This window comes from Cydia amplana, chromosome 20, assembly GCF_948474715.1.
Source record: "Cydia amplana chromosome 20, ilCydAmpl1.1, whole genome shotgun sequence".
Taxonomy (NCBI): domain Eukaryota; kingdom Metazoa; phylum Arthropoda; class Insecta; order Lepidoptera; family Tortricidae; genus Cydia; species Cydia amplana.
Genome location: NC_086088.1, coordinates 4,771,542 through 4,783,337, shown reverse-complemented (window position 1 = coordinate 4,783,337; position 11,796 = coordinate 4,771,542). Strand labels below are relative to the sequence as shown.

The window sequence follows — 11,796 nt, the reverse complement described above, 5'->3', positions numbered from 1 at the left end:
GTGCGGAACCCTCCGTGCGCGAGTCCGACTCGCACTTGGCCGGTTTTTTTACCCTTTGGTTAGGTACGGAACTCGAAAAAAAGAAATAGGTAAGTATATACCTACCTATGTGTCTCTCGGTCAATTTAGATTTTTTAGATTTTGTTTTTACATCAGCCACTGAAAGTGGTGGGTCGTTGTACAGGTCATACTGAGCAACTTTTACTATGGGACCAACCCCGAAATAAAGTCTATTTTTTTATTCGGTAGACTGAAATGACAGTTAATAGTATGAAATGACATTTCATGTTCATACTATTAGCTGTCATTTCAGTCTACCGAATAAAAAAATAGACTTTAGAAAATTGAGACCCCCATACAAGAAACCAAAATCAGCCAGCCAAAATGTATGGGAGAGTCAATTTTCTTATCGCAATTTCGGGTTGGTCCCATAGTAAAAGTTGCTCAGTATGACCTATATTATTATAACGTATACCCATTCCACTTTCGGTGGCTGATGATGTAACACCTTGTATTATATGATTTAATTGAAAATGGATAATTTTCCCGCTGGTCCCTCTGAGTGATTGTTGGACTAAAGAGCGAGTAGGCATCGTAATTGGCGGGGGTCTCTAATTGGAAGTTTAATCAGGAAGACGGCGCTTAGGCCAATCAGACTGCGATTTGTTAGGAGGGGGGGGGGGGAAGGCCAAGGATAAAGGGTAAGGGATTTTAAGTACATTTCAATTAACCTTACTTTAATGTAAGTGCACTTGAATTTAGTGCATGGAACTTTAAGCATCTAATGAATTAAATCTATTTTATTCAGCAAATAACGTTTATGGTATATACAGTCCTTAAAATAATTACTTAAAAGTATCTAAATTAATCAATAAACTATTCAAAAAGACCTCTGCGAGCTGTACCGGGTGCAAAGGTGCCCATCACACTTGCCGCGTTGCCACGTTGGATAGCGATGGCATGGCGATGGCCAACCTTGTTTGTAAAGCCGTTCTCATACAATGGAAGTTACGCTCTCATTTCAAATCGACATGCTTAAATTACGTGAAACATGGCAACATGAAATTTTGTATAAGACGAAAGTCGGTAGGTCAAACTGGGTTATTCCCACTAGTTACCACCAAGTTGTTACCAGTAGTAACTACTGGGATTTTTTTTCCCACCTTTTACCACTGATAACTACTGGGAAAAATTATTCCCAGTAGTTACCACCAAGTTGGTTTAGTGGTAACTACTGGGAATTTTTATTCCCAGTACTTACCACCGATAACAACTTGGTGGTAACTAGTGGGAATAACCCGTCAAACTATTGAATATTATGAGTATACTCACCATTCTGTTTCAATTGATATTTAATATCTGGGAGACAAAACATATAAAAACACAAAAATGCGCGTTTTTCCAGAGCTAAGACCAAAACGTCCAATAAATGTAAGTCATAGGTACTTACTATTAAATATAATTCGTTTGTACGGGTCAGCTCAGGATGCCCATTTATCATTCAATAAAATCTACCAGGAAGAAGCCTTCGTCGATCCCTTCTGACGTGTACAAAAGCATTATCTATGTTTACATGCTTGAAATGCCAAGGGCAGTGTCACGCAACCCCGCGACTTTGTTTCATCATCCCTGATATCCAGTCGCAAAGGCCGGTCGCAATCGATGGAAATTAATTATAATGAAATAGGGTTGCGCTAGTTTTCGTCCATGCTCTAGTTTTCGTCCACTTGACATATTAGCAATAGTTATTTCGATACAAGTGCGAAAAAGAGGAAATCCGAAACGATGACGAGTTGCGAATTACCTATTCGCACGTGTATCGAACAACGTTGTACAGTACATATGGCATTTTAAAGTTTCGACATACGCGGAAAACGTTGTTCGATACACGTGCGAATAGGTAATTTGCAACTCGTGTCGATTTAAAACACTCCCTTCGGTCGTGTTTTAATTTATCGCCACTCGTTTCGAATTTCCTCTTTTTCGCATTTGTATCGAAAATAACTATTTCGATATTTAATTTGCTAGTTGCGAAACATAATTTTTATGTAGATAGATAAATAATAAATTTGTGCAGCAATGTAGGTTTATATTGAAATTTCGTCAAGTGGACGAAAACGCACCTACCCTATACATACGTATGTTAAAATTTTATAATGCAAATTAAATAAGAATTTGAACAGTGGCAAGCGTCGCTAGGTAGGTCGGTATACCTAAATTCTTCGTTTTCTGTTCCCAAATTTTGACAAAGTGGTGATTTTTGTATGAGATGAAGTGGTGTCCACTGTCCACCAAGTCCTTATCTAACCGTCACGGTTCTCCCTTAATTTTCCCCTAGGCGGCACTCTTTTCGACTCGTATACTTTACAACAATTTGTGAATTTAATATCATACAACACATTCAATTTATCCATAGTTGATCCATAGCAAAATCCATAGGCACTATTCAGATAAAACCTGTTTGTTGTAATAGAGTCTGGCTACTGAAATATTACACAAATGTTTGGCGGGAAATTCAAAAAATTTTGGGCTGCTCACACTGTGTGGTAGGAATTATAGTTATGATACTAGAATTTTTTTTTGATTTTCTGTGCACACGTAAGGTACCTAAGGATATAAGTTAAATATACGTTGAAGTGCACTTAATATTAATCCATCACCAAAACAATTACATAAGTACTATGCCAAATATGCTAAATGCTAAGTATCAAAATACCACCAACCTCCTAATTTGTTTACATTTGTATAGGACTTGTAAACATTGCAGTTTTTCGTTATACAACGCTACACGTCGACTTCGCACATTGTCGTAATTATTTACGAGCTTAAATAATAGTTTTCGGACCTCACTCAGTAATCTCAGTATAGACATTCTTAATATTATTTAAAATAAACCCCTTATAAACCACAAACAATTTGAATGAATGGCATAAATTGACAACTGACTTTTACCTTTTTTTTAAATCATAGACAATTGCTGATACAACTGATACAACAACGAAATATCTGTCAACAATTTTTGGCTAGCCAGACTCTACCTACTTAACTCTCAAAAAGGCTTTTACTATCAAGTTATCAAAACTTCCCAAACCAGATCGTCCTACCCGCCACGATTTCCCCTCGGAACCCTTTTCGACTCGAAATGTATTCGATAATGATTCGATATGACCTAAAGACTGCCTAAAGAAACCTTTATATGTACCGCAATTTTAATTCTTATGACTCTTACAATAAGTAACATATCCGCATGTCAAAGCAGACTTGTACCGCTTTAGTTTGCATATAGACGCCGTAACCAAGACAACGGAAAAACAATTCAGTCACACCACGCCTTTTATATCAGCTTTTATTGTTTACTTGGGATTTATTGAACGTGTAGAGGAAAACCATGGAAGATGACGAGGAGGAGGGATTCGGAGCGGCGATCACCGTGGCCTCGGAATGTACGGAGGCCGAAAAGGAGTTCGAGAAGGTAAGTTTGCTGGAATTGCTGGACTTTTGAAATGTCTCAAGGATTCCATCAGTGTAGTGCGGCGCTGTGCGGCAAAAATGCTCGCGCCTCACAGTGCTGGAATCCCGCCTTCAGAGGGTTTTTCGTTCTCAAATGGTTAATTCAAGACCAAGCTACGTGAGCATGAGGAAAACCTGCATAATCAGCGAAGAAATTCAAAGATTTTTGTATGTAAAGTCTCCAAACCCTATTAGACCAGCGTGGAGACTATAGCTCAAAACCTCTAACGTATTAGAGGAGGCCTGTGAAACTTAGTCAATTTGCGTGAATGTCCTATAATATTTATTGCTTATTAATTCCTCAGGTGCTGGAAGAGATGCGGGAGGCCGAAGGCCTCAAGATGTACGCTGACGTGTACACGAAGCTGTACGACTCCTACTACCAGCTGAAAGATGATAAGAACAAGAACATGGCTGAAATCGAGGCCTACAAGGTTAGTGACTGTGCCTCTATTCGATATAGAGAGGCACAAAAAAATCCTTTGCCTGAGCCTCTGTTATTTAATAAACAAGTGCGCTCTTCTCACATGCAATAGAGTCTGTCGGAAAGAGAAGAGTCGTGGAATGTATTGGACCTAGGGTTGCCAGATGGTCGGGATTTGGCGGGATTCTCCCGATTTTTAGCATGTGTTCCCGATTCCCGACAAAGTGAAAATTGTCCCGAAAAACAGCTTCACGTTAAGTAGTGAAAAAGGCGAAAAAATTGTAAAATCGGTAAAAAGTAACATAAAATACATGTGCCAAGCGCAAGCTAAGAATTAAATTAGTTCTTTTTTTTGATTATTGATACCTAATAAGTATGATAAATGATAATATAGGTAGATAATGAGAAGATTTTTTTTTCGTTTGTTCAAGATCTCAAATAATTTATACTATTTTTATATAAAAACGTCTATTGGCAGAGCACGTGAATTGTCATACTGCAGATATGTTTATAGTTTATAATGAGTGGGATTTATTTACATTCGAGTTATTTATAATCAATAACATCAACTTATGCCTAAATGTCTACGCAAGTGACGAATGGCCTGCTTAATAACCTTGTGAATTAAAAGGAAGTCCGGCAGGTCATAATAAAAGTTTAGAAGCTCCCAACATATAGGTACAGTTGAATAGGTACAGCTATCATTACAAAGTTACCCACGCTCTTATTCTCTTAACAATAAAGTCGCGTCAAGATCATTTTGAACACCTCGTCCGCTTTGCAACTTCTGCTGCTGACTGTACAATAAGTGATGTACCGCTGGCTGAAAATATCCAATAAGTTAAGTATCGGGAAGATAGGCAATCACTTTTCCCAGTCGATAAATTTCCCTTTATTTGTAGGACACAACTAGATATTTAATAAAATACGGCAAAAATGACCATCCCATAATGTCATATTATTGAATTTTTTATACTGAATTTATAAGACATGCATTCAACGTGCATTCTGACCTCTGACCAAAATACGGCAAGCGTATTTCATGGCGCTTACGATTTAGTGACTAACATGATAATAACAATATGAGATGTATAGGTAGGAATCTAGATTAACTCGGGAATGTAAGGAAGAGGTAGGTAATACGTCACGTTCCCTGCTGGGGTCACCAATCGGCGCTCAGGGTTCAAAAAAACATTGTTTTGAGCAATAAAATAATATTAGATAAATATCACATAACTATAGTTAATAAGGTTATTAGGTTAGGTATATATAATAGTATTCCATGCATATTACTTCCCCGTGGTCGTCTCCGACATCCGACATTTAAATAAAATTTAAATCAAACCGGAATATCGGCTCCCATGCACCTTCAGTCAGTTCAGCCATGGTTCAGCCTAGATAATTATAGCTAGAATTCTAGCTCATTGGCTGACTTTCGAATTAAGTCGCTTTAACTAGATAACCCCGCTGTAATGTTTTTCTAGTGTTCACTAATTAATAATAAATATGCATGACATTAGACTAGACAGGAAATCTGCTGTGTTAATTTTATCTGTCTCTGGCCATGGCCTATGATATCACCTTATTTCGGGAAATGACAGGGTTGTACAGTCAAGTGTAAACATATGGGTGCATAAAACTTACTCAAAAATATGTCCCTAGTTCTTAATTCGCTGACATAAGAGCTATGTGATATATTTTTGCGCATGATGAGTGTTCCCATATTTTTACACGACTGTACTAGTGTTTTTACAAAACTAGTCTTGAAGAGTTTCGAACCTTATAGACTCGCATTAAGCCTTTTAAGACTCGAGCGTTGAAGGTTTGAGCTCAAAAAGGGTTCAGGCAGCCTAGACAAGGTGACAATCGCTATCGCTTCGCCATCGAATCGCTTTGTGTCTCTCTATCACTCTTCCATTAGTAGTGCGACAGTGACAGTTGCGTTTCGATCGCTACGGAGCATAAGCGATTGGCACGTTGGTTACTCGGCCAGAACTTTAACCTTAACCTTAATGAGCTTTTAAGATTATGTCTTAGACTCGGGCTTCATAGCTCAAGCTCTAAGAACGCGAGCCTATTGAAAGCTCAAGCCCCCATGAGCGCTCTAGGCATTAAGTATAAGGCCTGAGTGGACGCTCGAGTTGGACGTGCAGCGGGGCGGGACGTGCGGCGTGTATGTTTAACAAATGCAAGCGTATAGGAGCGGCCTTAGTACACGCTGCTCAAATTACTTGTGAGCCCGACGCCACGTTGCACGTCCCGCCCAACGGTCCGCTTCGAGCGTCTACTCAGGCCTTACACTAAGTATTAAGCTTTTTCCCTCGACTTCGCCTGCGTGGAATTAGTAATTTGGTAGCTTATGTAGCTTCGGACGCTTGTGATTGTCACGAATAAATGTCTCCTCTCCTCTCGAACATTTCCAGCAAATTTCGGCGTTTTGGCCCTTAATAAGTTTGAACAGTCCATCCAAAGTAGGTTAAGGTATCTTAACGAGAACCTGGTTGTTTGTAGACCAAGATGGGCACCTTCGACGACACGATCGCAGACTATATGGCCGAGATCAGCGAGGCCAACCAGACCATCGAGAAACTGCGTCAGGATATCGGTAAGTACTGGAAACTGCAGGGGTATTCCACAAAGAGGTCCACTCGCGTATCGTATTTAGTAGCTTAGGTACCTTAATAGCCTGCAAAAATATGCATTATATTATATACCGTTGAATGTAAAGCTAAGCTATCAAATGTTATCATGCCAAATATTGGCTTCTTAGCTTAATTAAAAGACTTACAAATAAATAGCGTCACGTGCCCGGCACTTTTCTGGCATGCTCCTGTAGTGCGTGTGCACTAAATAAGTTATTTACCTTCCAAAATACAAGATACTGTGGTCTACTGTTGATGACAGAAAATTTCCAAAATGTAAATCTTTTCTCATAGAATTTCTTAAGTCCTTGCGGACGCTTCTAATAATAGTAAATATATTAAAAACGGGTCACTCACGTATTTTAAGTCGAAAAACGCTCGACATGTTTCACTTCGTACCGAGAAGTGTCATCAGGAGCTTGCGTTTACGGTGACGGACCGGCGCAGACTGCGGGCCGCAGCTCTCCGCGCCCGATGACTCGGCGCAGGCGCCGGTGGCGGCAGGGGAGGCGAGAAACTACCCTCATTTATGGCATTATTGTCAAACGATGGGTTGCACACAACACTCACTACGTCATTTAATATATTTACTATGTCTTTGTCTCACGGAAGTTTTGTTATTAAAGCTTCTAATAATGTTGAGAAGTTGCAAATATTTTTTTTAAAACTTTCTGCTACTTACACTTATTTATTCGTGACTGCGTCTGCCGAGCGTCGGCGTCTACAACTCTAAGGCTGCTGCCCGACGCAACGTTGGCATGCACAAAGACTGCGCATCGACGCCATTTTCCATTACACTAACTGAACGCCGACGCTCAAAAGGCGCTACTGTGGGTTGGCCATAAAGAAATCTATTCACAATTGATTGTATCTATCGTTTACCAGAGGAGGCCCGAGCGTTGGCGGACGCGATGCATGCACGTGAGCTGGCCAGCGTGGAGTCCCTGGAGACCATAAAGAAGACCGTCGCCAGGCTGGACAAGGAGCTCACCGCGCTCAAGCGGCAAGGCGACGATGATCCGTAAGTATTTATAGTTGGTCAAACCAATTTGTCAGTCAGTAAGAACCAGGAAAACTATACTCATCCTTTTCTTTTGGGTACTAGTACTAGTGTAAGACAAAGATAGTATGATTGTCTCTGTCTACGTTTGAAATGAGGCAGTCCTTTGACAAACTATAGTGACAAACTGTCAGTATTAAGTGACATCTCTGTTTGCCGGGCGCTCGACAGCATCTGGAGACTACAAGGGTTTGCTAATAGAATTGTCTAGATGAGTATTAGTTGATTGTCGAAAAAATCAGCGATAAAAGCTTGTATTAAACAATTTTTTTCTACATAACACTTAAGAGCGCTCTCACAAGAAAAGTCGAAATATGTAAATCAAAATTGACGATATTCCTCGATAAAATTCAGGACTTTACGCTCATTATTAGAAATAATGAGTACTTGTTCCAGTAAAAGCGTCCTCTTTTTAGGAATATCGTTGTAAATATTAGAAAAACGACTTATTAAATTAGTAATGTTATTAATTTCTTACATACTTCAGTGGCGCAACATCAGCCGCTAAAGAAAAAGAGAAGTTCGAGAAAGAAAAGCAACGGCTACTGGGTGAACTAGACGGAGTCAGGCAGCGGTTAAGCGGAGCCACCAGCTACATCGAGGAGTTGGAGCAGAAGCTCAACAAGGCTGATGACACCATTGCTGCCATGGAGGAACAGCTTGAGGTAGGTTAAAGAAAAGCAGCGGCTACGGGGTGAACTAGACGGAGTCAGACACCGGCTGAGCGGAGCCACTATCAGCCTCATCGAAGAGTTGGAACAAAAGCTCAACAAGGCATCACGATCATCACCTACTTGTCATCGCCTGACACCATGGTTGCCTTCTTATTATGGGTTCTAATTAGATTACCTACTGATGTAATGTCATCATAATAAATTTGAATAAATAGGTAACATTTTATTAGGGAGTTTATCAGTCCCTCAATAATTGTGGTTGGTGCAACAGGCTTATAATCTTTTATATAAATTTGACGGATGTAGCAAGTGGAGATGATCTAAATCCCGATCCAGATTTAACAACTTATTTGGATCTCATTTTGATACGACCTGGAAGATCGCTCACGCTGATTGGTGCATGCGAAATGAAGTGAAACTCGTGCAAGAGATACGCACCAATCACCAAGACGATCGTCGAGGTCGTATCAAAACCAGTTCGATGCCATAACAAATTGTTGAATTAGAATCGACCTCCTTATATTGCAGGATGCCGGCAACAACGCAGTGCGCCAGAACCGGCTCGTGGACCACATAAAGGGTGAGGTGGAGAGCCTCAAGAACCTCCTCGAGGAGCGAAGGGTCTTGATAAAGAATCTCAATGAAACGGTATTATCAAAGATCTATTGAGTGTGTAAGATAAATACTTAAAGTCTAAGAAAAAAAACGTGCCTCGAAAAATCAAGAAAATTTTATACGAGATACTTACGATGGCGTACCTTTGGCCTATACTCGAGTAGATCGCGACACCGTTTGATATCTAGTATCTAACGCATATCAGTGAAAGAATAACATGGGTCAAATAGCCATATGTCATTCTAAGAGTTCTAGTCCTGTGTCGAAAGATGGCAGTAAATTTAGATTACTAGGTGCAAAATTTACTTTGACAATACTCTTTTAACACACATTCCTTTTTACCCAACTACCAATTGAAAGAGTTATGTTTTTCAAACGTAGGCATGATCTTCTACGTAAAATATACACCTAATTATTTGTAGACCAATTAAGTTAACTTGACCCCAAGTACCCAGCCATTAAATTAGAAGTAACATTTAATTGAATGTTCATTCGCGGTTCAGTATCAGATCGGTTCAAATGCCAAAACTATATGATCTTATGGTAATATTTCCGAAGATGTTGCTACATCTTTCTGTAGAACCTATCTACACAAATTTACATATTTATACATATATATGATATTTTATAATCAATAATATGATACACAAATAATAATGCGTTGCTTTATCTGAAACGTAAAGAAACGACATTTAATGTCAATTCGTCCATCGTATGTACACTAAATCGATATTTAATAACTTATCTTGTACTTTTTTATTGTAGTGGTGCGATTTTAGAGTGTTTTCTAATGCTATCTCTAATCCAGTTAGTTTGCAGTTCTTGCTTAAGTTCGTTCGTTCGTTTACACATACAAAAAATACGACTATTTCCCAGACGGCTATATTTCCAGTTGTTTGGTAAAGGTTCCTAACGCACTGATATTGAACCTTACCCGTCCCCAGTTGTCCAAATCGGAGCACACGATAGAGCGCCGCGACCGTCAGCTGAAGGACATGCAAAATAAGCTACACGCGGCTCAGGCTGAGCAGGAGGCAGCTCTAGCCAAGGCCAGCCACTTCAGGGAGATCCTCGAAAACACCAATATAGAGTTCGCGAAGGCGAAGGAAAATCTCACCAACACTTCCAAAGATCTGAAGGTAACCCTAACAGCAGAGAGTAGACAGTAAGAGAACTAGATAATAGTACCAAAGAGACTTGATGGCGAAGATGTATTTAAAGAGCTGTAGTTAGAGCTTGGACGTGTTTATAGACCCTCGAAAACACCAATGTAGAGTTCGCGAGTGTGAAGAGAATCTCAATAGGTAATACTTCCAGAGAACTTATCTCAGAGAGACAACAGGAACTAACACGAAAAGTAATTTCCCCTAATTTGTAAGGGAATGAAAGGTTATTCATTAAATTCATCAATCATCTCGTTAGTCTTACAACTTTATTCTAAACGGCCATTAATTTCCCTGTGGATCCTACAGTCAGCAGCAATAGTTGTTAAGCGGGCGAGGTGTTCAAAATGATTTTGACGCGACTTGTTGTTAAGAGAATAAGAGCGCGTCAAGGTAATTTTGAACATCTCGCCCGCTTAGCAACTTCTGCTGCTGACTGTTGAAAGACGTTTTATCTTGTAGAACATGACGAGCGATAACACCAAGATGCGGAACGAGGTGTCGAAGCTGACGAAGCAGGCCGTGCAGCAGACGAAGAAGTACCAGCGGCTCGAGCAAATGAAGTCTGACACGGAGACCGAACGGTACAGTTCAATGAAATCTGACACGGAGACCGAACGGTACAGTTCAATGAAATCTGACACGGAGACCGAACGGTACAGTTCAATGAAATCTGACACGGAGACCGAACGGTACAGTTCAATGGCTTTTATATCGTACCGACACGAGTGCCGGCCGGCGCGAAATTAATTATTTATTCGAGCCTCCTATGCTTGATCGATTACAGTGAAGTTGCCTTTATGTACCTACGTATCATATATATTAGATTAGGTATTAGCCGACGACGCCACCGATAATTTCCCCATATTTAACTTTAACAGAACTACCCTTTTCTTCCAAATTCTAATATCTGCAATTTTTAATGTAAGGTCAGGCCATATAGAAGATTTTAAGATCCTGTCAAAAGAAGCAATCGCGTATCTGGGAAGGGCGAAATTCTAGCTATAAGTTTTCTTTTTATATGTTCAGTATCCAGTGACTTGTACATATGCCATACGATAAATAATAATGATTTAAGGTGGTTCAGACGTATAAATAATTTTTGGTCTCGATATATAGAAACGGACTGCGGCAGCAAGTGGTCGTGATGGAACGAGAGATATTGATAGCGAACAAGAAAGCTGAGGCTGACAGACGAGACATCGAGAACCTCAATCGAGAGAAGGAGATACTCAACCAGAGCATGCAGAAGATTCAGAGTAAGTTATTCACCCCAATGGGTGTTTTCTTCCTGTTTTGTCACATTTCCTCTGGAATTTCAAAATATATCAATGTCCTTGAGGTAGGCTTGTAGGCGTTAATTGTGAACACGTTCACTGTCCCCATAGAAAATTATAATATGCCAAAGTCACACGTCCCATTGAGCTTCCACTTTTAGGTTGTGAACCCATAGTGGAAGTACGGATTCCTGACAAATACTTCATGACCCCACATTGGGGGTACCCGGACAGGGAACGTGTTAAAGTTTTCGATTCGAGTCACAAGGTAATAGACTCTTCAACGCGCACGGTTCCTATAAAATAACTTGAACAGGCACCCAATTTCATGCAAATGACACATTGTAAGCAATATCTGTGATCGTGTAAGGCTTTCAAAGTACACGGTGAAGTAATTTATTGGGTTTAGTTTGTCATCAGCAGACCGGCTG

The 11,796-nt window shown here is 39.9% G+C and overlaps 1 protein-coding gene across 1 annotated transcript in view; it reads left to right on the top strand.

The window, feature by feature from the left end:
* The first annotated feature begins 3,303 nt into the window (after positions 1-3,303).
* The window catches only part of LOC134657436 (cilia- and flagella-associated protein 58-like), a 36,907-nt gene continuing 28,414 nt past the window's right edge, over positions 3,304-11,796 (top strand). Inside the window, exons 1-9 of the mRNA XM_063512986.1 lie at positions 3,304-3,472; positions 3,816-3,944; positions 6,446-6,539; positions 7,462-7,597; positions 8,124-8,301; positions 8,839-8,958; positions 9,870-10,064; positions 10,551-10,672; positions 11,208-11,347. Of these exons, the coding sequence (XP_063369056.1) occupies positions 3,389-3,472; positions 3,816-3,944; positions 6,446-6,539; positions 7,462-7,597; positions 8,124-8,301; positions 8,839-8,958; positions 9,870-10,064; positions 10,551-10,672; positions 11,208-11,347 (1,198 nt within the window). The 5' untranslated portion in view covers positions 3,304-3,388. The remainder of the gene's footprint in view (positions 3,473-3,815; positions 3,945-6,445; positions 6,540-7,461; positions 7,598-8,123; positions 8,302-8,838; positions 8,959-9,869; positions 10,065-10,550; positions 10,673-11,207; positions 11,348-11,796) is intronic.